Source organism: Phaethon lepturus, unplaced genomic scaffold (genome assembly GCF_000687285.1).
Source record: "Phaethon lepturus isolate BGI_N335 unplaced genomic scaffold, ASM68728v1 scaffold7460, whole genome shotgun sequence".
Taxonomy (NCBI): domain Eukaryota; kingdom Metazoa; phylum Chordata; class Aves; order Phaethontiformes; family Phaethontidae; genus Phaethon; species Phaethon lepturus.
Window position 1 is genome coordinate 102,343 of NW_010509775.1, and position 27,665 is coordinate 130,007.

The 27,665-nt window shown below is 42.2% G+C and overlaps 1 protein-coding gene across 1 annotated transcript in view; it reads left to right on the forward strand.

Moving 5' to 3' along the window:
• DYM (dymeclin) overlaps window positions 1-27,665 on the forward strand; it is a gene marked incomplete at its 5' end in the record, with an annotated part of 135,224 nt that overhangs the window by 84,905 nt on the left and 22,654 nt on the right. Inside the window, 2 exons of the mRNA XM_010284690.1 lie at window positions 10,352-10,534; window positions 19,578-19,691. Of these exons, the coding sequence (XP_010282992.1) occupies window positions 10,352-10,534; window positions 19,578-19,691 (297 nt within the window). The remainder of the gene's footprint in view (window positions 1-10,351; window positions 10,535-19,577; window positions 19,692-27,665) is intronic.

A 27,665-nucleotide genomic window follows, 5' to 3' on the forward strand; every position in this document is an offset into this window, starting at 1 on the left:
CGGGTAGCCTCAGCAGTAACACCACTTCCCTTGCCTCCTTGACATTCCCCCATGTTTCTGATGTGAAATGTCTGCGCCGCTAACTCCTTCTGACTTTCTTATGCCTCCCACAGAAATTTCTATAGCAACTTGCACCCTCAGGGCAAGAATACAGAACTTTTTTGCTGCTGAGTGTGTAGAGTAGCACTGACTTTTCCCACTGGCATCCTGTGCGTCATCAGGACCAGAAGATCTGCTTGGATAGTATGGAAATTATCAAAACTTGATGAAGTCTGTGTCTATTATTGAGGACTTGGATTCCATAGTCTCGCTTGTGATGTTTCTTCTCTTAAGGAGGGCCCCATTTATTCTCAGTGGTACTTTCAGTGGAATATGACTGCCACGGTTCCAAGGCAACGATGGTTTTCAAATGTCATGGCAAAGATGCTGAACCACAGTATCTAATCAATGAGGAACCAGTGCAGAACTTCTGACTCGAGCTTCTGTGCAGCTGACAGCTTTAGTGAGGAACTGATATTCATTCAGTTAGTTTTGATACTTTCTCAATTAAAATCGCTTAGACACTGAAGATAGGTCTGCCAAATCTGTACCTCTGAGTGATTTTCTTGAATGACAGCAGTTGGTTCATTGGAAAGATGCTCTTAGATGTATATATACTTTGCAACGAGTGCCATAGTTCTTACTGCCAAATATAATACCAAGGGTGAAGAAAATAGTTGGTAATATAGTCCGAGATGATGCTGGGGCTATAAGGAACGGGCGGATAAATTACATTCCTGTAACTGTGGCATACTGTATGGAGGAAAGTTTGGGAGGTGTGAAGTGAAAATGTGAAGAAAACTGTTAAATTGCTAATTGGTCTTTTTTCTGTCTTTTTGCAAGAGGTACTGTTTTTCCATGTTGCTATTCTTCATGATAGAAGTGAGGTCGTCTACACTTCAGTTAAACATCACATAGGATAAAAAGGACAAGAATCCATTTCAAACAAGCATTAAAGATAGGATAAGGATTCTTAAATCCAGACTTAAGTACCTACTGAAACACAAACATCGGTGCCTATGTTAGCAGCTGTATCCTCCTGCAAAATCGTTAAGTTTGTTCTTTTTTGAAGGGTCACTTTCATCAGAGAGGTTCTTCAGAAGTCGTCTTTAAGGAATACACTTTTAGGTCTAGAGATTTCGTTAAGTAGCACTTAAATAGTAAATGAAAAAATGTGAAAGTTTATGTGAATGTTATATAAGACCTGCCATGCAATTTAAAAAGAAATTAATTAGGAAGTGTCGAAGTTTCAGTTCACGTAGCAGTAATTACTGCGTAACACCTCCGAACAATTTTGCTGGTGACATTTTACAGCTAAGCTGCATGTGTAGTGCTGGAGTCAGAAACTTTTTCACTTGAGTAACGTCTCTAAAGTCCTTGAACTCTACTCAAGGTAGACAGGTTCTGTTAATTAAAGCCTGTATCATGATGATCTATTTACCTTTGTATGGTGGAGTTGGGGTTGCGTATGGAACTTGTCCTTTCCTGTTCTACCCGTCAGACCAAACAAAATCTTCCCATACCTCTAGGGAATACTGCTTAGTTTCAGGGAGAAATTGAGAATTCTCCATTTCCTTTCAACAGTGAGAAAACTTCATTATTATTTCAAGCATGATTTGAGAAAAATACAGATTCACAGTTTTAACTTTAATTTTCTTAGTATGAGTGTTGTCATTTTCCTAGCAGCAGTTGCTTCACAGGTTTTGCAGGACCTTAGAAAATGATCAGGTTTAGTTCTACTAAATACTGTTTGCATTTTTTTTTGTCACAGCTGCGTGTGATTTGGAAATACTGTGTTCTTGCATGGGCAGTGTTGGACTCCCTAGCTGGCAACCGTGGGGTATTTTGGGCACTGTGGTGGATCCTCTTGTGCTGGAACTTCTTGGTGGGCGTAGACCAGCCTCTGAAGCTGGACCTTGAGTAGACGCCTTCCACAGGCATTCACTTTTTCTAAGCCAGTTGGGGAGAAAATCATATGGTTTGATTTGATTTGTCATTTTGCCATCTTTGGAAATTACTGGAGAAGGAGATTTGTCACCCTTTTGCTTTCCAGGATGGAATTCATCACTTGAATTAGATGAGACGTTCCCAAGAATGGAGTTTGGAAAAGCCGGGATGTTGGGATGAAGTGCCAAAGAGGGGAGCTATCTAAAGTCCTGTTCTCTAGCACTGAACACCTGCTGCAGTCGTGATACTGAATGCCAGCCTCACAAAAATGCTAAAGTCTGCATCTCTCCTGCACTTAAGTGCCTCTCCACCCTTTTGGGTCCAGATGGCTGCTCGTTCTTTCCTTTTAAAGCAGAGGAGCCCTACTTATAGAATATATAAGTATATATATAGCAGTTGTAGCATTCCCTTGGGAAGTGAGACACCTTTAGGTCACATCTCCCTAAAAAACGGGCTGTCAAGTGGAGCCAATGTCTATCCCTGCTCCTGAAGTTTTGCCATGCTGCCAGCAGAGATTCTCTCTGAAAAGAGAGAATATACTTCGCTGTTCATTCAGTGAAGGGGTTATTCTGCTAAAATTGTTTGCCAGTTAACTTTCCGTGCCGCTATTAATTGCACACAAGGATGTGCAGTACAAGAATTACATAAACCAAAAGATTTCACAGAATCACAGAAGCACTAGGTTGGAAAGGACCTTCAAGATCATCAAGTCCAACCATTAATCCAGCGCCACCATGTCCCCTAGACCATGTCCTGAAATTTCCCATTGTAAAATCCTCAGTAAACGGGTAAAATAGGCACATGGCTATGAGAGTGAAGCATCACCAAGAATCAGTAAAGTACTGAGGGAATTTAGGCCAATGTCTAGAAATTTTTGGTTGATTTGGGAACCTGACTTCATAGGGAGATAAAGGATAACTTAAAGTATTTCAACGTGAAGTGTTTTAGGATTGGAATTTGAAACATAGCAAGTACGTGGCACAGAAGAAGAGATGAAGATGAAGGTGTGACCAGGAGATGAGTTGTGGATTAGCTGTAGGTTGGCCGAGTAATAATAACGATAGGGTGAAGACGCATGAGAAGGGCCAATAAAAGAATTGCACTTTCATTCAGATATATCCATGTCCTCAGAAACAGCTTTCTATTTCCTTGATCCTCGGCTGCTGAAGTCAAACCCTGTCGCCAACAGACCTTTGGAGAATCAAAGCAGTTGGGTTTGGTACCTTGGCTGATGTTGTTCAGCTTGTTTTCCCTCAGAGCAGACTGCTCCCGGGCTGTTTTCTCTGACCCAGGACACACCAGCGCTGCATTTCCTCTAGTGTAGCCTTGTTGCAGGCTGTCCTGGAGGTTTGCGTTGTGATACGGGCTGGAAGCGTTGTGTGTCTCTTGGGAAATGTCACATTACTGCATGAGCTGGCTTGACAAAATGGTGAGACATTGCTAAAAACCTGCTCTTTCAGCTTACTCAGTTATTCGGGAAGGCAACGGTAGCGAGTGTCAGGATGGTAGATTTATTTAGTAGAGTCTGGCAACAAACTTTGCTCCGGTGTGACAGCTCTACTTTCATTTCTGAGCAGTCATCAGAGATGCCGGGGTTAGTTTTTGAGGTTATATTCGCCATAAGCCCTGTAATTTTTCACTTAATACCTACTTTCCCACAATTCAACATTATGGCCAAAAGTTATCTGGGCTTGACATAGAACAGCCGAAGAGTATATGCCAGTAAAATAGATGAAGATAAGATTTCTGTCACCAAAGGCTTGGCTTTGAAGTTCATTTGCGCATTAAATGTAAGAGTAGCTTTCTTGTGCACTTCCTTCTTTCCCCTCCACTCTTCCAATCCTTTGGCAGAGAGAGTTTATTTTGTTGAAGGTTTTCTTTTCTGCTGAAAATGCAGGAAATTCAGACGGCTCTCTTGGAAGCTCCCCAAAGCTAATACAAACAAGATACATATGCTTCTCTTAAAGTAACTAAAAATAAAGTACATTATTTGAAACTATTTAACTGTAGAAATTCCCTTGTAAAGAGGAAAGGGAAGTTTACATCATTATGATTGTGGATGCTGTTAAATTATGTTATCAAGGTGAAATTCCCTGGAGTGTCAACTTGTCTATTCTATACAAAAGAGTACATCACCCTGGAGTTTATAATAGCTGGGTTACAGGCAGGCATGGTAGAGCTGAATACTGAATGTCCAAAACCATTTGAAGTGTTCCTCAGCAAATGTAAAGCTAGCTGAAAAAAACATACGTACCGGAAAATGAACTGAAGCTGTTTGTTCGTCGCGACTTTTTGTGGATGCAGCTGATGGATCTGGAACAGTTTACCAAATTTTTGCCTCCTTGTTTCTCCCTGGTAAAAAGAATGGCAGGAGCTGTCGGTTCGGGGTTAATTTGGCATTCTTAGTCGTTTTGATATGTGTTAAATATATGGTATGTGTATCCTTTTGTTTTCCATTGCTGACGGAATTGCCTTTAAATTCCGTCATGAAGGAAGTCATCGATTACTCAAGATTTTATGTTTCGTCTTTACAAATTCTCTTGCGGGGGAACGAAAGGAAATACTACTTGTGAAGAATTACAGCAAGGCATCGTGGATAAGGGCTCAGGGTGAAGAAAAGCCGTAACTAAGGTTACCTGTGCAATCTTCACCCTCACCTTCCCTCTATCTGTTCCCTCACCCGTTTGGTAGCCTTCAGCCTCAGATCTGAGGGTGGGATGCGTGATCCCAAACGTGACGCAGCCCTGCCCGCTGTGCCGAGTGCCGTACCTGCTGCTTGCTGCACCTTCCTCTGACTCTTCCTCCCTTGCTACCTGGCTGGGAGAGGAGGACTGGACTTGCAAAGAGAGGCAAAGGGAACGAATGACCTTGAGGGGGCAGTCGGAGCTAGCTGGGGAAGGGGGAAGTCAGAGATGGTTTCGCTGCTCTGAACTGTGGAGCTGTTAGGAAGGAAAGTATTAACGCATCTCAAGGTAAAGCTCCTTTAGGTGGCTTCTTTACAGCTTTTGCATACTGTACGCACTCCTTGCTCCGCCGGAGAGGGGCCTGCGGTGTCACTAATTGTGAACTAAAGCCACCGAGTTTCAACGTAAAGAAATTTGCACTTTTTGAAAATTCAAATGTCAAGGCATCCTATTACTGGCAGCAAGATACCACTCCCTAAAAGCCATTCATTGTCGTAAGCAATAAGTTCAGAATTGTGTTTGGACATGTTTTTTGTCAGCCTGCATTTCCATCCTGTATTTCTTTTACATTAGGTGACATTTTCACTTTATTTCATCAGGTTTCTTTGGATTAAGACCTCACTGCAGTGTGCCTTTCCTGTTTTGTTGGGTTTTTTTTATCCTATTTACATTGTGCGGTTGTAGCGTATTGCATTACCCATCCCTGCTCGGGTTTTGTTTTCGTAGGCAGATAAGCTTCTTCCTGCCCAGATTGTGCTAACTGTATAACTGCCTTTTTTGATAGTGTTCGTCATCGTGCTGTTTCAACAGGCAGAAACTTCGAGCAGTTACTTAGCTGAAAGTATCAGTTGGCTGGAAAATCGCTGCGATGTGAAGGAACGGTGAGAAGTGGGGCTTTTTTAGTAGGCAGCAGTGGATGTATATGCCTATTGTGATATATTGCATAGCAATATTCATGCGGATCCCGCCACGGAAGAAAAGTTACGCTGTTAGATCTCTGATTTTTAAAAAAGTTGCAAAGTAGACCGGGTTAGGCTTACAGTTATTTCTTGCTTTGAATTACGGATAACTATACATCCAGGTAAAAAGGAAAAAAAAAAAAAAAAATCTTGCATTTAAGTGAATTCTACCTCGCAGTAAATAAAGATGTAATCATAATACATCGTGTGGACCCAGTGTAAGAGTTAAGCTTGTCCACCAGTGCTTTTTAGAATCATAAAACAGAATCACAGGATGGTTCGGGTGGGAAGGGACCTTCCAAGGCCATCTAGTCCAACCCCCGGCCGTGAGCAGGGACAGCTGCACCCAGAGCAGGGTGCTCAGAGCCCCGTCCAGCCTGACCTGGGATGTTTCCAGGGATGGGGCATCTACCACCTCTCGGGGCAACCTGGGCCATGGATTCACCACCCTCACATCTAAGGAACAAAAATTTCTTCCTTAGATCTAGTCTGAATCTGCCCTCTTTTAGTTTAAAACCATCGCCCCTTGTCCTATCGCAACAGGCCCTGCTAAAAAGTCTGTCCCCATCTTTCCTCTAAGCCCCCTTAAGTATTGAAAGACTAAATTTTTAGCCAGAAGAAAATTGTTATTATTTCATTCTTCACCCTGAAATCAAGACTTTAACAATTCCTTGAATTCAGCTGTACTGTCACTGCTGGTAACTGGTGGCTGGCAACTGAATGGTTAACCCAGCACAGGTTGCATGACCATGAGGAGATGCTGTAGCTGAGTGTCCAGCAGATCTTTCCCATCTTTCTGGGTAAATGGTCAGACGTCCAAAATCTCATTGGGAAATCTGTCACCATCCAGCTTGCATCCGTGCTATGAAATACCCCGGGTACCCCCCAGAACTGGGGCAGCGCGTGGCGTATAGCCTGTACCCAGGACCGAGGGTGAAAAGATGAGCTGGGCTCAAGCAAGGGGCTTCGCTGTGGCTTGGATCCTCCATCAGGAGTATGTCATGCTAATTATTCATTGTATTGCAGTACGGAAGGCACAGCATTCCAGGATGGTCGGGGATGAGAACATCCAGCTCTGCCTGTAGTTTGCCTTGGCTTTGCGCATTTGTGTCTTCCTTGTTAGTGTTTATCAAACTCAAATTATTTTTCTCCAGATAATGTTCTCATTCCTGTGCTCGTTGTGTTTTTCTCCGCATCCTCTCAGCCTGTTTCCATTCTCTTTTCTCTGGTATTATCACTTGTTTGTTCCTCTTTTTTTTTTTTTTTTTTTTAAGGGGGGAGGGGGGGGAAAAAGAGACCCACGCTACCCAGAACTGTACCTGGATCTTTTGTAGCTGTCGCTGTCTGGTTTGTTCAACTAGAACATGACCAAGTGTCTGGCTTTTTGCGTTGAAAATGAAAATCTTTGCAAAAAAACTACCACGTTTAATTCCTATCCTGAGAAAGAACCGTGAGGTGGTTACCTAGGATTACCCACAGTGATGTTAGTGCTGTGCCTACATTCCCATCCCTTTTGTAGGCATGATTTCAGTCTCAGAAAGTTGGTACCAAGCCTTAGCTTCCACGTTTCTTTTAATGATGGGTATAATTATTTCTATGGGCATAAACAAAAAAAAGGAGGGGGAGGACTGGTACTCATCAGTATCAGCAAAGGCAGCTGAGCCCTGTTTTGTAAAGGAATACTGTAATAATTTTAAATGTGAATGCCACGTTGAATTTGTCAATTGTAAGCGGTAGGAAAATGCCATTACTTTTAACTCCTCTCTCATTTAAATGTACTATTTAATAGATTGAAACTTGTCTATCTGTGCCCCCAAAATCAATATTTGGCTTCTCTTTTCATGTAACGGCTAACTCAGTCCAAAAAAAAATAGTCTTACAAGGTTGGTGTGGATGATGTGGTAGTCCTTGTCTTGGCCATACATGTTCAGCGTTTCAGCTGTGTTCAGCTGCTCTGAAAGTTAATACACGAGGTGATAAACTTCTCTTCAACTGTGAAATGTTTTTGTAACCTTATTTATATCTGTCGTGACGCCATGTCTAGATGCAGAGGGGCCGTAGCTTGATACTGGTGATACAGAGCAACAAAAGCACACAGCATTTTATCAGCTCTTACAGCATTTCTCCATTGTCTCATCCAAATGCTGTCCTTGGCTTTCTGCTTGTTTTTTCCTGTTTTGAAAACTTTTAAGCCTTTACAAATGCTTTAATCTCTAATTATAGGAGCATACAGCTCTGCAGATAACTTATATGCAATACTGGGATTCAATCCCACTTCTTTGTCTCTGATGGAGCTCATTCTTCTTATAAATGATTTTTTGGTTCATCAGCTATCTTCACTGTAGCTCCTGAATTTCTTCATTTGGGTCCTAGATTCTTCACCTGCGACACCATTGCTGAAAAACAGATGGTTGGTTCTGTCCATCAGCTTCTAAAAACTTCAAATATAATTACTGAGCAATAACCTCTGGTAACTTCTAATTGTTTGAAGCTGACCAATAGCAGAGTCTGCCTTTTCTTGAGATAACATGTTTGAAGATGGTTAGCAGTGCTTTCTGTTTAAACTAGCTCTATGACCGGGTTTTAAGGTGAACATATTTTATTCAAAAGCATTTAGTTTTTGAAAAGCAATTGTGCGGCTTGTTACCTTCCTGCTAACTGGAGAGATCGCACTTGATCCTGCATCATAATGTTTCTGCAAAACTAATGTATTCTGTATTTTAGGATAGCATCTCCGGCACGAGGTCATCCTGCTGCGTTGGGGAGAGAATGATGCCAATGCTCAGAGCTTTTTAAAAGCCACCATAATATTCCATATTCTGAATTAAATCAAAGTTGACAGGGAAGTGCCACACCACAGAGGAGTTAGCCAGGTCTGGATTTTTCTTCAGATTCCAGCTAAAGTCATTATTTCAGGTTTTGTCCAATACTTTGCATTATACACATCTCACAGCATCTAACTGGGATGCTGTTTCATAGCACGCTAACTAGGGAACTACAGACAGAGGAACCACCCCTGTTTGGAGCGTAAAGATCGTTTCTGTCGTAGAAGAATGCGATCCCATTGACAGGCTAAGTAGCTGCGGTGATCAGCTTTGTAAGGGTTTCTGCCAACATTGTTAGCTACGCTGCCAAAGTCATTAAAAGAGAGGAGGAGATCCTCACGTTTGGAAAAAAGCACGGTCAGTCAGACATCATTGCTAAAGGAGATTTAATTGGAGCGTGTACACCAAATATCGTTCTTCAAACAAGAATTTCCAAAGGCTTTCATCACTTAAATCTCCTTTGTGCATGCAGAAGACAAGCGGCGTGGGTAACTGAATTAGACCCTTCTCCGCGGTCCTCAGCGCCGCAGGGGAGGTGGAGGAGCAGGTTAGGGGGATGGTGCTGCCTTCTGCAGGGCTGTATCTACGCCTGCAGGAAGAAACCTATCTTTGCTTTCCGTTGAAAGCAGCCAGAGCAGAGTGGTATAGCAGAGAATTTTGCTCTTTATGAGAGTCTAACCAGGATAGTGACAAGTTCCTGTATTCTCTTCTGCCGTGGTAAGAGCATAGACGATGCCTACGACAGTGCCTCGTGGTAGAAAATAACTATGTACAGGCTGAATGACAGTCCAACAAAACGCCGTTGCAAGTGCAGCCTCGTTACGAAGTATTTAAGTGCCTTATGATAACTCAGAAAATGACTGCTTTGTAGGCAGCCAGCAAAAGGAAATGCCGGTGGTTTCAGTGTTCATAATAAGCAGAAGAACTCAAGCCGGTTTGGTATGATTCACGTTCTTGCCAGACCTGTAAAGTCTCACAGTCCAACGTTTGATGTGGTGGAGAGACCTAACAATACGAACAAAGTACATTTGCCTTTTTTTCCCCTATCCCAAGGGAGGACCGACAGCTCTCCGGTCTAAACAACCGTATCAGGCATATCCTGATGTGCAGCCCAAGGAGAGAAATCCAGAAGGCTAGCAGGGGTTCAACATGCCAGCTTGTGCAGATTAGAAAGTTTGAATTTCAGAATCATCAGGAATGGTTTGTCAAAGACATTGGCAGGATGAAAAGCTCTACAAGTTTATCTTGAGCATTAAGGCTCAGTGCACTACAAAAGGAAATTTCTTTTTGTCATTTATTACAAGTATTCTGCAATGCCAAAAAAACCCCCAAAAGAGCCAAGGACAAAGTCTGGAGGACAGTGGCCGATGTTCAAGGTGGAATGGGTTTTCATCCAGTCAATTTTCCTTCTCCTGCCTTTGCTTTTCTCTTTCACCAGCCGCTTTTTATTTTCCTGATTTTTGGGGTTTTTTTCTCTCTTCTTCTCCCTATCCCTCCCCCCAGAAGCAGGGTCTCAGTGGAAAATATATTAAACTAAACGTATGCTGAAGTGCTTTTACTTAGCATAGGAAGGGTTGAAAAGACTAAGTTCACTTAACCCTTAGTGAATTTGGCTGACTGTGACGTGTTAATGCTTTTTGGCCTGAGAAGATGGCTCCTGTTGAGAGAATTAAGCTATGAGGCTGAAAACTAGAGTGCAATGCATTTCGGTTAAAATTTTGGTTATTACAGGAGAAAACAGATCTCTTTCCAGATACAGGCATGCCAGATTTGCTCACCGTTGAGACGTTATCCAGCTAATAGCTCCATTACTAATAATTACCTGTGCTCTGTCTTTATTACCTAATATATTTTACAACGGAAAAGGCCACGTTAACCTTTTATTCCTTTCTTAAAGGCGCAAGATCTGAATGTGATCGAGGAAGTGATCCGGATGATGTTGGAGATCATCAATTCCTGCCTGACAAATTCTCTTCATCACAACCCAAACTTGGTGTACGCGCTGCTTTACAAGCGGGATCTGTTTGAGCAGTTTCGAACTCACCCTTCCTTCCAGGACATAATGCAAAATATAGATCTGGTAAGTGATACATTATTTAAAGGATGCTTACACGTTGTTATTTGATCTCTTTATCCTTTTGAGAGGTGGAAAATATTCATCATCTCTATCAGTTTCTTTCAGAAAGTATTAAAATGTTGATTTTTCTCTCCCTTATATTCTGGGCCTCCACTGAGATGACTTCTGGGCAACATCTTTAATTTGGCGGAGCCAGGGGGATTTGGGATGCATCTAGTAAGGAATTCCCAACCTGTTAGGCATCTTTCACTCCCCTAAGGAAGGACAGCATCAGCTTCTCTTAACTGCCCCTTGTTAGAAGCCTGTCTTTCAGAGGAGAAAAAGCAGGTTTTCATTATCAGCCAATCTTTTTCTTTTCTCTTACGCCCATCACTGGCCTATTAATGAATATGGGGGCTTTTTTTAAAATAGCTAAGAGCAGATGTTCAGCTGCCTCATTCTCTGGGCTGTATCTGTGTGTTGCTTTCACCTGCAAAGTGTCTCTTTGCAGCAATCCCTTTGGGTAAGTAAACATTTTAGAAGAAAACGAAAGGAAATAGCTGTGGATCGGGAGCTGTTACTGGTGTGGCTCTCCATGGAGTGTGACTTTGGAAAACAGTTGCTAATTAAATACTGCTGCATCTGATAGTGGCTTTCGTGTTCATATTGAGAACCCAAGTAATGATTGTTATTAAAGTAACAGATTTTAGCTGCAAGAAGTATTTCTCCGTCTTCTAGTCGGTATTTGCGGAGTTGAGCAATATTTGAAGTCGCCTGTGACCACTGGATGCGAAATACTGGAAGGGGAGGTTAAACAGGGCGCTAAATTTCTTGCTGCAGTGAATAGCATATCTATTCAGTGAGAATAAAAATCTGCTGAGGTTCTGTTTTGATCTGCTTTTACTTTAAAATATTACAGAAGATAGATAGATTTCTGATGATCCATAAAGGAAAGTAATTTTAACTGTTAAATCCTGCTCTGTACCTATCCCTTTCTCTTCTGTTCTCACTTCATATTTTCTGATCATGCAAGAGCTTGGAGAGCAGAGGATTCAGAGCTCAAAACTCTCCAAACTTTTGGCAGCTGCAGACTACAGCCAGCATGATACTGCCTGGATGATTAGGACAAGATGTCTTCAAGTTGTGTGAAGAGAGGATATGGTGCGGTGAAGATAAGTCGTCTTCATCCCCGGCTGAGACAGGGACCTTCTCTGGTTACTTGTCCAGATCCAGGAAAACTAGCAGAGGCTAGATCCATCTGCATGACAGCCCCGTGCCTCCCTCCTTTCCTTTGTAACACTTAAATGTAGGTTTTCCTCAACAATTTAAACAATTCCTCCCCAACACTATTTAATATTGGGTTACAGCATAATGCCAGTTACATTCAGAAACTATTTAAAGCTTTCCAAGGGAGCATGCTGAATTTTTAAATAGCTCTTTTGTTAGAGAAGAGAGGATGTCAAAAAATGATTTTTTTATTTCTTTTTTTTTTTTTTAAATATACCTGTCACCAGCTGGCAAGTGGTGAGAGCTGTCAGGCTTGCAAATCTGAATAAAAGATTAGATTAAGCTGACTCTTCTTCTACCCTGTCACGTCCTTCAGCTCATACACGATATCGGCATCACTACCATCCTGGACAGAACCCATCTCTGTCTTGTGTGCTATAGCCAAAATGTTTCAACTGGTCTTCCTACCCCTTGAAAAAGTGGCAATTCATATTAGTTTTACTATACACATGGCAGGAGCTTGAGAAGAACCAAAATGAGTTCCTGGCTCCCAAACTTTGCTCAGGCTTTTCTCTGCAGTGATGGGGGTGGGAGCTCCGTCCTCGTGGCCGCGTGGGTCATTGCGAATGTCTGAAATGTAGATGTGATCACAAAGGAGTCAGAAAATCGTAGGGAAAAAATTCTTTAAAGATTTTTAGACTCAATATAAATTCTTAAACTGTATGTTGCTGGAAGCTGAGAGGACATATTCACAGGGAGGATCTCCCTATTCTTGACCTGCTCTTATATTCTTCTTTAAGCATCCATCCCAGCCTACTGTCAGAGACAGAATAGTGAGCTGGCCAGGCCTTTCTTGTGGCCAAGGCTGGTTATTCAGAGGAGGATGGATCCGCCAACTTCCTATGTATCAGGGAGCTCAGCTGGGTTTCAGGCTGCAGTGCTCAATGTAATTTGGTGGCCCAAAGCATGTAAACCGTAGGTGTAAATGGTAGATGTTGCAGCTTTTGGTAATGGAAGGGTGGGGAGGAGAAGTTCCCGTTCTGAAGGCCCCAAAGCATGTCTGCAGGGACTGTGCTACATCCTGATTCTCTCTGTCAGTACTTTTTCCAGTCGTTAAATGGCAAAGTACCTTTGGATTATCTCCACCCATGCCGTAGTGGAAGTATAGTTTCCATCATCAGATGCACTAGAAGTCCGCTCGAGCAGAAGGTGCATTTTATGTTGTGGGTTGCTCCAGCATCCTTCTGTGCTTCAGCAAAATCCTCCTTCCATTCGGCGTAAGATTTTCTGATCCTGAACTCCAGGCCAGATTTAGATTTCATACAAAAATACTTTCACACAGCATGATAATGTTCTATATTAAAGAAATCTGACCAAAATACAGAGTATGTGCAATCTGTAAGGATTTTTGGACACGAAAACAGTTGCCAGGTTGCCTTGTATAAAATGGGTATGGCATGTCTTGACTTTGGTTATTGTTTTTGGTTATTGGTTTTACTCTGCTGGTTATTGGTTTTACTCTGCTGCACACAATGTTCTCAAAAATCAAATAGGAAGCATGGAAGAGGTGAAAATGCTAAAATCTGGATGCAAAATTAGTTGGAAAACATACTGAGAAGATAGTAACAAGTAGTTGAGGGTGCAAATGCAGAGGCATCTGCTGCAGTCCTGTGTGGGTATGCAAGGGTATGCAAAGGGAGAATAGCCCAGAGGTGTCTTCTAAGCTTACTCATGCTTAGTGACTTCTTTAGTTGGATTGCTCTGGATGCAGGCACCATGGAAGAAGTTCTAGGGAGAAATAAGAGCTGTAGAAAACAGGACCTCTAAGGACAAATGGGTGCTGATTAGCCAAAGGAAGGCTAAAGGTGATGTGATATTTTTCAGGTAAAACCCTGCTTCCAGGGGAAACGGGATCACCTGTTTCACAAATCTGTGGATTCATGGGTCATAAGGAAAGACTTTCCGATATGAATAATAATGAAGCACTGTGGTAGGTTTCCAGAGACTTCAGCATTGGAGACCTCTGGAGAGCAGACGTTTGGCAGGATGACGCTGGGGCAGAGGACAGAGCAGACGTGTCTGTAGGCACACGTGAATATGAGGATGGCTCTGCAGCTCCACCAGCGGCAATCGCCCAGGTTAACTGTGGGACAGACTTGGTCACAGTAACTAAGGACTTTGTCCCAGAATTTGGACATTTGGACCATTCAGGTTACTCTAGGGATAAGACGTAACCTCTGTGTGCTTCATCACTGAGGCAAAAAAAAAAAAAGGATAAATGTTTAAATGTCATCAGCGTATAGAACACCTTTTTTATTGAAAACTACTTATTTGCCTCTGGGTTTTTATAAATAAGCTAAAAATCACCATTGCTGGCTGATTGGGAACATATGGGAACAGTTAATGCTATACAGAAGAAACTGAAATCAAAATACCTTCTGTTTCCTATTAATTTACTTTTCATTTTAGAAAGTCATCTTAATAGGATATTGTGCATCTTGTTTAGCTAAATGGGATAGTCTTCTTCTGGATGGTGAACAAAGCGGAATGCTATGGTTCCTGTTCTGGCCTCCTGCAGAAATATTTCAGCTGTGAACTCTCTATACGCCTCTGTTTCAGAGGTGGTCTATAATTTGGTCAGCAACCTCAGAAGTATCAGGAATTTGGTGGAGACTCTTCATTAGTAATTCCTGAAGATGAATTTGGTTCATGGCCATCGTGAGAACTCACTGGCTTTCATTACTTTCGTATTTCCTATGAGCTAGTGATAGATATCGTGTGGTTGAACAGGCTTAACTAGGAGCTGCTAGAATTTTGTTTGCAAAATAGTCTGATAGGAATCAGGAGATCGGGAGCAATGGTTTAGTCATGCAAAGGATCCAATTGATGCAATTTCCTAGTAGGAATTTAATTCTCTGAAGACATTTCCCTGCTAGATTTTAAAATGGGTTGAGTTGCCCTGGCTCTGGCATCGCAACTTCTATTTCAAGACCTGCAGGACTTACGGTGACAATGAGAACTGATCTTTCGTGGTTTTCCTTGAAATGCCCATAGAAAAACTTTGATCCTGCTAATTACTAGAGCCTGGCTAAACACTTGAAGTGATTGTTTTCTTTTTCTTTTTTTTTTTATGTCCACTCCCTACCCACTTTCCTTGCTAGAAGTGGGGAGATGAGAAGAGCTGAGTACCTTGAAAAGTTCATGTGTCTTTGAATAAGCTCCTAGTTTCAAGGTGAATCTGAGAAACTTCAGTCCTTCAAGTTTGCTGATAAACCTTTTGAGTTTCTTCTGCTATTGAATCACCCAAAGCTGTTTTCGTCCCTTCTCAAATCAGCAAGGGTTGGCTTTGCCACGCTGTTGCTCCAGGACAGAGGGTATGGCTGTCGGCTACTGAACGTAGCTGTGATTTATGTTTTCCCAAGGAACCTACTTAGCTGAAGTGCTAATCCTGCAGTACTTCATGACAAGAGGTTTGTTTTCTCCTTTTCTCTCCTTTCTGTGTGCCGTCAATACAGTGTGTTACTCTACCAGCGGTGAACGCGGCTGGAAATGTAGACTAGCCAATGTCAAAATGTGCGTCTTTCTCTTTTCATCACTTTCCGAAGGGAAGGGGGGGGAAAAAAGGAATCAGAACTTTTTCATTTGGTGCCAAGCTATTTTTTTTCCTCTTTTTGCAGAGTTAACCTTGACAGTTGTGAGCAGAGGAGGCAGCAGCGAATCGTGCTGTTATTTTTAGCTGGAGGAGAAAGCGAGGAGCTGTAGTGTTAGTTCGGCAGCGGCACTGCCTGGGAATGGGCTGGGGCATCACAGCACTTCAGCATCTGCTGAAAGAATCCAAGTGGAGAAAACATTTTGTCCTTGATAGCTCTGCTGCTTGGTGCACGCTATAGTAAATAGAAATATTTTTTTACTTCAGCCTTTCAGCCCTATTGAGAATAACAGATGGGTGAAATAATAGACACTGTGCTTATCCTCTCATAACTTTAAAAAAAAAACAACCTCCAAAACCTAAAATGTCTCTTTTAAATCGTTCTAGCTTTCTTGTAGCACTTCTAATCTCTGGAAATATTTTGTAAATTTATTGTTTAGAAAAGGAAAGGAGTAAAGATGAGTCTCTCGGGGAAAACTGAGCTCTTCAGTGGAAAAGCTGCACGAAAACCAATTTTGGAAATCACTATAGAAAACAGGGTGCTTTTTAGAGATCTTGAGTGTATTAATGGTATATGAATACAAAGCCTGGGCACCCCTGAGCTGATGGTGACCAAGCCACATCGCTGCGTGCCCATCGCACCGCACGGTTGGGTAGCTTGCGCAAGCAGAATTAGGCTCTGTGCACAGGGCACGGCGCTGTAGGTACACCGTTTTAGCTGGACACTGATAAGATATTCCTGATGGGGGGTTGTCTAATCCAGGATTAGATGTGCCTTTTAATCTCTGTTAATATGGAACCCAGATTGGAGAAAGAGCTTTTTAAAACGGCTTACGTTCCTTGCGTGGAGAGGGCGCACAACGTGACTTGGATACGAGTAGTTCGCAGCAACTGGTTAAGTTTCTTGTTAGTCGTCTTCTTAAGCAGCCTTTGCAGTTATTTTCTGTTTTCTTAGACTACTTGCCCAAATAATTAATGAGAAAAACAATTTTCAGAATATCAAAAAATCATAAGGGGGGGAAAAAAAAAGCCCATCTCAGTCTAGTTCTTTTGCCTGGAGTTCTGCTTTTTTCTATACATTACATTAATATGCTCAGCACTGGGTTTTAAAGCATGTGCTAAAACTTGAAACTCATTTAATATTATCCAGCCAGTTTTCTTTTTCTGGTTCGTTTTCTTTTGAAGTGGACAAGGAGTTGAAATCTGTTAATTTTCATGAGTATTTTCAACACAGCTCTGTTACTTACTTGTGGAAGATAATTAAAGCTCTTTCAAAGCAAAAGGCTACTCTTCCTTAATATTATGTTAAGCTTTTTTATTTTTATATTTGGGCAGATGACTAGGTAAAGTGTTAGACCTTCTGCTACAGAAGAGATGCGGGCTTGAGCGGTAGGGATGTAATGCTGGACGGTTTTTGTTTTGATTACTGATTTAATGATCATGAGCAAATGCCTCTTTTAGGATCTCCTCTGTATAACTCATCTCTTTTTCTTTTATTCCTCCTCCCCCCTGTTCCCCCCCCTTATTTCACTGGGGTACTCATTGGGTACTGGAGTATCTTGTTGGGGTACTGTACTATCAGGGTTACTATCAAGAATTACTCCAATTCTATATTGCCTGAAGTAGTAAGGCACATAATGTTTCGAGGTAAGTGTTATTATTAAAGTAGATATTTTTCATTTCAGTCTTCCACTGCATACCAAAAATAGCCATTCCGAGTTCTATGAAATGCTGACATAGCCTGAAAATATTGGAAGCCTATCTTACTTTTGTTCTTTGTGAAATATAACTCAACCGAGATTAGTACCTTTACCACAAAAACATTAAAAGTCTTTTAAAAACATGTTAAGATTGGAGGCTTTGACTTTCCAAAATAGGAAATGCCAGAATTCAGGTAGTATCTGCAAGCTTCATTCAGGTTTTTTATGCATATGCATTATGATAGTATTTTAACCTTTTGATTAAAAGCCAAATATTAAATTTTGCTTTTGTTGTGGTTTAGCAGAACTTGAGCTAACAAGGCAGCACTAGTGGGATGGATTCTCTGCATGAGCCTGCCCTGGGCGAGGATAGGTTTCACCAGTGGTTACTGACAACAGAAGAGTGTTGAAACGCAGGAAAATGTTTTTTTCTTTCGAAGTTTGTGGGCAACTTTCTCATTCCTCTATGAGCTGTGTATCCTCTACCAGCAATTTGTCCCAGACTCTATGCCAAAACCATGTCAGCCTCACTCCAAGGTCCTCATGCTCTTTGCGCAAGCTGTTTCTTGCCATTTTCCTCTGTAATTTCTGGTTCCTCCCTCCAGCTCCTTTGCTTATGAACTCAGCACATCTTCCTACTCCTGTTTTTTGGTGGTTTGGTTTAGTGTTTTTTGGGTTTTGTGCTGAGGATCAGAGATCACAGAAGCTACAGTGAGTCCTTATCTGTAAGAATGTAAAACCTACCTGCAACATCTGCCAGAGGCAGTGAAATTCTCCCCTCTATTCAAGTATGGAAATGATCGTAAGGACAGTACAGAAGGTTAAACCTGAATTCTTTCTTGACTGATTTCCACACTTCTGTTGTTTAAAACAAAACAGAACAACAACAACAAAAACCCACCAAAAAAAAATCCAACAAACAAAACAAAAAAAAAAGACATAGCAAAGCCCCACAGCCCCAAAAAGCAGCTTCCAGTAACTGTCATCTGTCTGTATCTCACTCACTCGGTGCTTCAGCTTCTACATAAAATTGCTCCATGATCCAGCAAATCTACCTGCTCAAAATAAGGGCTAGGATTTTGGGGATCACAAGAGAGGAACAACAAATTTGAATCCCAAAGTAATCAAGCCATCAGCTGTCTTTGTTTTATTAACAGCAGCTGAGCTGGGAGGCATAATTAGAGTAATGGTTTCTGGCTCCAGCTGTGTCTCACTACAGAACAAAGAGAGCTCAGCAGAGATTTTGTAGTATAATACACTTTTCCCCCCTTCTACTTGGGAAGTAACAAAGCTTACTCCATGTGCTGGAGGCTGGGGTTCAGATACAAGTGGACATTAGTACTTTTCAGAGGAGCGGTGTCCGAAGCCTATGAGATGTCGGGGAACCTACTAGCAGCACGTGCAGTGAGTGAAAACTGCGGGTGGCTCCAGCCACGGGGTAGCCGGGTGCTCACGTATGCATGGGTTCTACCAAGTGGCACTGACCATCCTGTGGTACTCTCAAAGGGCTGTAAGTAGGCGTTGGAACTTTGCCCCGTACCCTTTTTGCGTTGTTTTGCGTTTCAGATCCCCTGCGTGACTGATGAGTTCCTCTGGGATAGGAGATGGGGTTTGCAAAGTGTGTTCTTTTTGGATGAAAGAAGCTATGGAAATGGAGGTTTTCTGATGTCCCACATGGAGAACTGCCGGTGGGATGTCTGCTTCTGGTGTGACCTACTGAGCTTGGAGAGGGATAAAAGTTAAAGCCTGACCTAACTGTGTTCTAGCTAATAAGGACCAGCTGGGTCACAGAAAGGGGGTGGGGAGGGAAATATGGTGAAAATCAGCTTGGCCTCACCCGGGAGATGCGTGAAGGATGAGAGCATTGAGAGGGAACGTACACGTCCTTGGGCCTGGAATCTGTGATGGGGAAGGTACGCGGGCCGCTTCGGGTGGTTAATCTGGGGAGAAGAGGAGCTTTGTGGGCTTAGTCTTTTCCCCCTCCAATTGTGATGCCTTTGACTGCTACAAAACCCCCAGGAAGTCATGTAGACTCTTGTGGTTGTATTGAGATATTTAATAGTTGTCTGAAAGTCTTCTGTCCAGGAGCCACTGAAACTGCAAAGATTTTACTTGAATGCTTGAAAACGAAAGTAGATTTCTATCCCAAACTATAGAAAGTAGACTGGAAGGCCTCGAAACTCCTCACATGCTGAAGTACTGACAGATAGAAATATAAGCATGTGTCGGTGCATGGGACTTGAAAATGTAAATTTATTAATTCAGCTGTGTCTGTTAAATTGTAAAATCATCTATCTGTTAAAAATGACTGCAGGAAAATACTGATAATTGTGCTAATTTGACATTAACAAAGTCTCCCTGGCTGCGACACAAGCAATAACGTGATTATTCTTTAGGAAGTCCAGGGAAAGAAGATGACAGCTTCGTGTGTAAATTGATACAAAGATCTCTTCTTTTCAATTTATTTATGTGCTCTGATTTTTCATTCCAGGTGATCAGCTTTTTCAGCTCCCGATTAGAGCAAGCTGGAGCTGAGCTGTCAGTGGAGCGGGTTCTGGAAATCATCAAGCAAGGAGCTGTTGCTTTGCCCAAAGACAGGCTAAGAGTAAGTGCTCAAGACCTCGTCAATTAAACGTGTACTGTTGCAATCAGCTACGTACATACCCCTTATATCCATAACGTCAAAACGTCATTTCTCCTATCGATAGCAGCAGACAAGGGGTTACATTGTGGATTGCCGTATGTGTAGGTTTTAATTTAAGTTCCTAATTTGCGCTAAATCTTTGGGTTAGTTTCCTTGATTAGTTAGTGGATTGAAGCGTGTGGAGGAATTAAAATTTGCTGAGGCAAAAGTTTTCTTCATCATATCTCCAAGATGCAGTCTCACTTCGCCATCCGTTGTTTAGTTAAGCTGTAAACAAACTGTGATAATTCTTTTTTTTCCTTAACTTATTCTTCTTTCTCTAGCGTTCTGCATCTCCATCTGGGTCTATATAAAAGGCTACAAAGAAAAATTTCTGTGGCTTTAGTTAAGAATTAACCAGCCTAGTGAAAATAGGTTCAGGACCTGTAAGTCTGGTTAACACGATGGCAAGCGTTCTGTGTAATCCTGAGCAGAGCCCTCCGTTCCCTTCTGAGAATCTCTCAAATCTCGTGAGGGATTTACCAACTTGACAGGTTTTGTGAGGCTAAAATCCATTAATGGCTGTGAGATGTTTAAATACTGCAATAATGAAATCTGTGTAAGTAGGTAAGTCACTAAATGGGAGTTATGTGTGTTTTTTAAATACGTGACGATTTTTCTTCTCCATTATACCAAGTGTATTTGAAATGCCGTCTGCTTTCTGCAGAACCATTTTTGTTCCTACTCCATGATAAGAGAGCGGGACGGTCTTCTCAAGACCCATTTCTTTTGTGATAACTTTAGGAAAAATATCATCTGATCAGGCACACTGAGTGCACACCGCCATTGGCGACGGCTGGTAGTTTATTTATACCCTGGTAATTTTAAAACACCCGGTGGGAATTGTCTAGCTGGCTGCATATACTAATGTCTTTCCTACGGTTCCCTGTGTCCCTGAGACGGCACGTATTTAGTCACTCAGACCGAATTACTTCGGGAGAGATTGGTCTAGAGTCCGAGTCCTGAGCCGCAGTCCAGGAATAGCCTAAGTAGCACCGGAGGGGTTGTTGGATCCAAGTCCAGCCCTTCAGGTTGTGCTTTTGCTACAGTGTGATGCTGTGAATGCAGAAAAACACTGGACCTTTTGCTTTTTCTATGACAACTTCTTCTTACGTGCAGATAATCAAAAGCTCTTAAAAAGAGCTGTTAAAAGACTACAGCGATTCCTTCTTGACACTAAATAAATTCGCTCCTTACCAAAAAAACAAAGGTTTTATCAGCTGCTTAGTGTGCCAGGTGACCTATGCGTGGGGCCACAATTTAAAGAAACGTCTCTGGAGTGAAATGCCAGCAAGTTTACATTTTGTGTATTAATGATATGCAGCGTTCAAAATTACACGTTTATATTGCTATTTAAATCAGCAGATCAAAATTTTTTGACAAGTGCCAAGCTCTGTAAGTCCTCACCGAGCAGTTGAGTACTTCCAATTTTGAGAAGGTTTACGGTGTGGCTTGAAGCGCTTCCCTTTCCTCCGAAGGACTTGAGTTTGGGGGTGGGCTTACCAAGTGAACACAGTCAACCTGGCACATAATTCTTCTACACTGTCCACTTTCACCTACTGTATTTTATCATTTTGTTTCAAAATCCTTTTGCTGAGCAACAATTTGGCCAGAGCAGGTTACTCCTGCGTGGAGAAAAGTTGGTGACACTGACCTTGGTATCTGTGATGTCATGCACTCGTTTGCAAATGCACATAGCATCCTTTCTTTGCAAAGACAGTGAGTAGCACACGATTCCCTCCTATGGAAGTGACCTTGTGAGCCTTCACGCTCTCTGTCCTTGTACCTCTCCCCTGGGAGTCTCACAGTTCCTCAGGTCTTCCCACTTCGTTCTCTGAGGTTCTTCGGGGGAAGCTATTCTAAAGCTCGACAAAATCATACTAAGATCGGACTGCAGATATAGTTACACAATAGCTCTGGCAACTCTGAGGACTTGCAGCAGCTAAATAAAGGAGAAAGCTTTAATCCGCACGTGTTTAATAATGACACTCTCTGGGCATGTCTGGATGGGTGGGAGCAGCCCTACCCACAGTCGCTTTGCCTGCACAATAGGCTCCGTGGCTGTTCGCATCGCTAAGCTCGCAGCTGCGAGCTGGAAGCTCTCTAGCCACGTAGACCAACCCATATTACCTGCTGAAAGGACATTTTTCTAAGGCGTGCTGGCTTGGGCACAGCCGGTGCTGAGAAGTGGCTTCTGGATAGGAGATGGCCTGTTCCTGGCCAGCTTGGGCAACGTGTGGAGGAACTATGGGTCTGTTGCATCTGGGTTGACGTGACCTACATTTAATTACAACGTACAAAGCTGCGGAGTTTAATCCCGAGAATTTATAGGTCGGCTTTGCGTTAATTGCTAATTAATTTTCAAGCCGTCCTTGCCTTTTGCCATGACATACTGAAGGGCCCTAAAGTACAGGAGACCCTGCAGAGATACTGCTCTTACCTCCTAGAAATTGCCATCCTCAGCTGAAGCACCCTGAGGGGGGCGGGCGAAACACAAAGGTTTTGATTTGGAAAAATGAGGACTGCAGCTTTTACTCACTCGCTTCCCTGCAGCTCAGACAATGGTGGGCTTTTTTTCTTATGTATAAGTACCTAATGTATGCACGGATAAATATAGTGAATGTTTTCAAGTTGCTTATCTTGGCCTTTGTCGAGGAAGTGAGCATTCAACAGGCGTTACATGTATTCAGATCTCGAGTTTGTTGCTTAGACCATAGTTCAAACATGAATAAACGTTAACTAAAAATAACAGCACTTAGAGCCACGATCCTGATCTGCATAATGGGGCTTATCAGTTTTGTAGCACGCCCTGGTACTCCTGCGCCCTTTCACTGTGGGAAGCAACATGGGATGCAAAGTGAGCATGTGTGTTAGCAGTAGGTCATGTCTCTATACATACGCATGTATGTATATGTGTGAGGAAAGATATCCTGCGTTTTCTTAGCAAGTAATTGTTGGGAAATGGGAGATGTAACTCACATTTTCCTTCCAGTCCTGGAGCGACGCAACTGGAGACAAACAATATAATTAACATTATTTTAAGTATATGCTCTTAGCCGTGTACTGCGAAGGCAGGGAAAGTCCAAGCTGAGTAATTAGCCTTTTAGAAGACTTCTGCATAAACAGAATGATAAAGGGCAGGTGCTGAAATCCAGAGGTGGTTATTTCTCCTTCAGTCTGTGGGAGGAGATAAATGAAGTTAATATGCCCGGGACGGAGGCAGAAGCCACAGCGTGGAGATAGAGCTGTCTCCTTCGCAGACGAGCAGCCCACAATCCAGGCTCCCTGTTTTATTGCGGAATCTTATTAAAGGCAATTTAGAGATCATAGTGATAGGTGAAAATTGGCCTCGTTCTTTCTTTATTTTTATGTTTTTAAAGTTCTCAGGCTGCCTTTCTTCCCTTTGGTGAACTATCTGTACTTTCAGGATGAGGAGCGTGAGAGAAGTGGGACTGTGTCTGGAGTCTGCGCGTTATCTCGGGATTTTGAGGGGAGTTAGCCAGCAGATAACCACTCTTTACAATAAGTGGGAAAACTTTTTTCGAATGCCAGCTAGTGACTGGAAGCTGACATTTGGGTTCATGGAATGATCACACTTGGGAGGCCACATTTAATGCTTTAGAGAAGAAAAGTTCCCATTAGCTAAGCCGCTTAAGGCAGAGATTTCATTTTCATGAACATATTCTGAGCCGCTTTTATTTTTCCTCCTCTTCCTTTTCTGCCTGTGTCAATGAGTATTTTGTCATCAGTGTGCATTCTGTCACACGTTCTTGATGCGTGGTGCAGACATGCCATTATGCCATCAACTCGCACCTTTTTGGTATGGTGCAAGATTTAATATTTATTGAAATGCTTCTGAGTTCGATGGGCATTAAAATTTCACCGAATATGTAAAAGGAGCAGAGGTAAAAGCCATCAGTCTCTTGACAGAACAAGCTTTGCTTTAGGTGTTAAAAGCACTTCTCATAGGTTTCCCCTTCTATTAATGATGTATTTCCAGCTCCTTCAACTTCCATTTGTTTCACTGGAGAAAGCTCGTAACCATCAAGGCACCAGAGCGCAGGGGAAAAGAGTAAATTGTCATCGGAGGTGATGGTGGCTGGGCCAGAACAGCTTTGTGTCCCTGTCCCCCTGCTCCTGGGAAGCACCATCGACAGCAAAAGTTCAGCTACTAAAAATGTCGTTAAAATAACGTGGTTGTCGGTTGAGGTGGCAGCGAATTCAATGCGGGGTGTCAAGTATAGGTGCTTTCAACTCTGGAAAGAAGGTGTGGCTGTAAAAGAACGTGCACGTGAAGTCCCCAGAATTGAGGCGTCTAAACGGTCTCTTGGTTCAGCTACTGAGCTCTCTCTGGAAAGGTTGCCCTGTTTCTGCAGATGTTTCTCCTAGGGAGGAGACGTCATCCGTTCGACATGGTCACTCGTGCCGTCACACCATGCAGAGCGGCGGGACGTGGGCAGCACTCACACAGTGCCCCAGATTGCGAAGGAAACCGGCAGTGTTTTATACGTATGCATCCTACCTACCGGGATGTTGATCCCGAGAGACCATCCATTGCCTCATCTTCTATTCCAGCTGCTCCCGATGATGGTTTTTTCCCCCCAGAGTCGTGACGTCCTTAGTCCTCAGTGGTTGTTATCTGGCCACAGTAAGATGCTGGCTTCAGAACCCAGACCAGTGGTCCTTAATGGTCTAAATTAAACCTTGTAATTCTGTCGTCTGTAAATCTTAATCTACGGACAGCTTTCTTGCATTTGCTTTACTGCTGTAACAGTAACCTCCCCACCGTGGGGCTTAGATAGAAGGCACTGCAAATTAACTCTGTTGACGCCGCAAAGAGGTATGGGCAGAGGAGTTGTGGAGACCAGCGGTTCCTGTACAGAGCTCTAGAGTAATAGCACTAAGCAAGAGAGACAGAAAACTTCCTTAAAAAATACATTCATCAAATTCTTCCTGAAATTTATGTTTTTCTGGATGAAGGGTCAAAGATCTTACTATAGTGGAAGCTGATTGTGTCTAATATATCCTTAGGTCTGACACTAGGCAGGCATCTGTACTGCAGACCTCCCTTTGCTGACCCTCAGCTGCTGTTAACCCCTAACCTGAAGAAGATCGGATTAGTAGGAGAAGTGGAAGAAAACTTTTAAACATTTGGGCCTTTCCAAAACACCAAGCATACGCTAAGAATAATCATGTTTATGGATTGTATTTTTCCTTCAGACAATTTGTACCCTCAATTAAGATGTCAGACTTCCCTGCTGCTGTGAGCTGACCTGTAAGTGATGAACAATAAGTCGTATTTCTTTTGAAGGCGTTCGTTTTGGAGGTCAGGTTCTCAGAGACCTTGGGTAGAGAAGAATATACTCCCCATCCCTTGAGAAATACGATTTTGGGTGTTCAAAATGCCAGGAAAAACGATCTTGAAAGTTTTGGTGAGCTTGGTGGTCTGAGAATAAGTTGTCATCATGAAGCTGTGAGCATGCAAAGACAAGTCTGCACTCAACTGACTCGGGCTAATCTTAAAGTGGGATTATAAACCTGTCTGTGTGAAGCAGGGCAAACCCTTAATGCAGGTGCTCTTGTATTAATATAAGCCCAGCTACTTCCAACTGTTGAAAATGAGTTGAAACTAAACTGAATGACACCACTTTATAATAACTATGTCCAAGCAGGAGTTTATATCATTTAAATCTTTTTAATTAAATGGTGCAAACTGGTGTCTAGGCAAGATCTAAAGTATGTGAAAAATATTATGGAAAAACTGTGACTATTACAGTGCTTCAAGGTAGGTACTCGCTGACATACTGCATCATATGGGAGCTCGTAACTGTGCATTTCAAAAACTTACAGAAAGTCAGAAGTCAGGCTCTTAACACCATCATCCCAGAAGGGAACCAAAACTTTGGGGCTCTAGTTCAGAAATAAATGCCACCATGACTTTTAAACATTAATATGATACTCCACAGAAATGCTTCCTTAGTAGGACATAGGCATGAGTAGCTAATTAGACTACATAGGATGGTAAGAAATTTTGCAGTGGAGGCCACGTATATTTTTAAACAAAACTGCAGCCCTTATGCTTGTTTAAACATTTTCTTACATGCCTCGTTATTTTTTTTAACACTGAAGAAGCCACGGGCCAAGTAAACTAGCTTTAGCATCGGTGGATTCAAAGTCTTTGAAATTTGGTGACTCCTTTGGTTCCGTGGTTAAAAGCGTATTTCAGCAGTCTTTAGAGAGACTCGTTTGTAGCTACGTATAATGCAAATACAGTTGATGAGTTGGATTGAATACTAACAACACTTCATTTTCAGAAGCATCCTTCACGTAAGATAGAAGAAATTGGTTAACTTAGAAGCTTTAGAGAAAGTAAAATAAATTATACTGCAGCCCTTTGAAATGTAGTTTGACTTCAAACCTGTGATCCATGGAAAGCTGTGGTGCTTCATATTGCTGGACTCAAGATGTTTGAAATGTTGGCATGGTCTGGTAGTGTTGGTGAGTCACTTATAAAGCTGCTTTTTTTTTTTTTTTTGTAATGTTTGCTTTAATATTTATAAGTAAAAAAAAACAACCAGAACTTTCCATACAGTTACCAGTCCTGTAAGCATTTGCATGTCATACATGTCAAGATCTGGTTTTCTTTGGTGTGGTGTAAGACGAGTCCTTTTGGACATAAGGTCTTAGTTACAGCTGAGTATATTATCTGTTTGAATATTGCCAGGTCTAACAGCGGTGGTGTCTACTGTGGCATTCACAACCTCTCTTTGGTGCTCCCAAAGAGAGTTAGCTAACTCTGTAACCGATACCATATTTATGTGTTACTCTCAAGGCTATTTGAAAAGGGGATGTGCTCTCCAGCTCTCCCCAGGTGTCTTCTGAATGTGAAAATTATACAGTATCGCATTTTTTAAATTTTTTTTTTCCAGCATTATGGGGAAGGGGAAGTGACCCAAAAAACCCCCACCCCTCAAATGGCTCCAGGAAACTTGATTTTTTCAAATGTGAATGCTCCTGAGAACCCAAACAAGTTAGGTTTGCTTTTATGTAGCAGCTGTCAGTCAATTTTGGAATTAAAAAAACAGCTTTTTTACTTTAGTTTACTTCAGTGGTTATAAGTGCTTCCATGGGGGTGGAGAAGAATAAACAGTAACTTTTGGCGTTGTTGACTAGAACAAGAAGGAAACAAAACTAGCTATTTTATTTTGCTTATCTGCCTGGCACACAGTTAAAAACATATTAAAGCTTTTCTGACACCTCGCTATTGAAGAGTAATATAAACATCACTGCAGCATCCACACAGGAAAATATGCGTTAGCAAACTCTTGAATCTCTGATCTTTAAACTGTTTCTCATGTAATATCAGTTTCTTACTGCAAAGGAGCCCAAATCTCTTTGAACAAAAAATAATAATTGTGCTTTCAACTTGGAGCACTGTATAAAGCTTTTCTTCACCGATGAAGAATAAACAGAGAACTTCCACCTTGTTTTCTTCCCAGTCACGGAAACATTCACGGCTATATCCTAACTCTTCAGAGATCCATGGGAAAGATCCTGCTTTCACTGCAGGGTTTTGCTGTTGGCTTCAACAGTCTTCAGGTTTTCAAGCCGTATCTTCACACTTAGGAGATGCTACCAGGCATGATGTGAGCAGGACGCTGGGCAGGTGCCTCGGACTTTGCCTATCCCACGGCGGGGAGTATGTGGCTCATACTGACTGGTGTTAATTAGGAGGAAAGAGGGACTATGCTTCACTTTTCTCTGTCCCCTTCCTCCCTCATTTCCCTGGCTGCTGTTTTGTAGGAGTCACAATGATTGAGCAGTAGCTCAGAAAATTGAGAAGATGTGTCCTGGCTCTGTCTTCCTTGTATTGCTTTAAAGGACAGCGTAGGACTG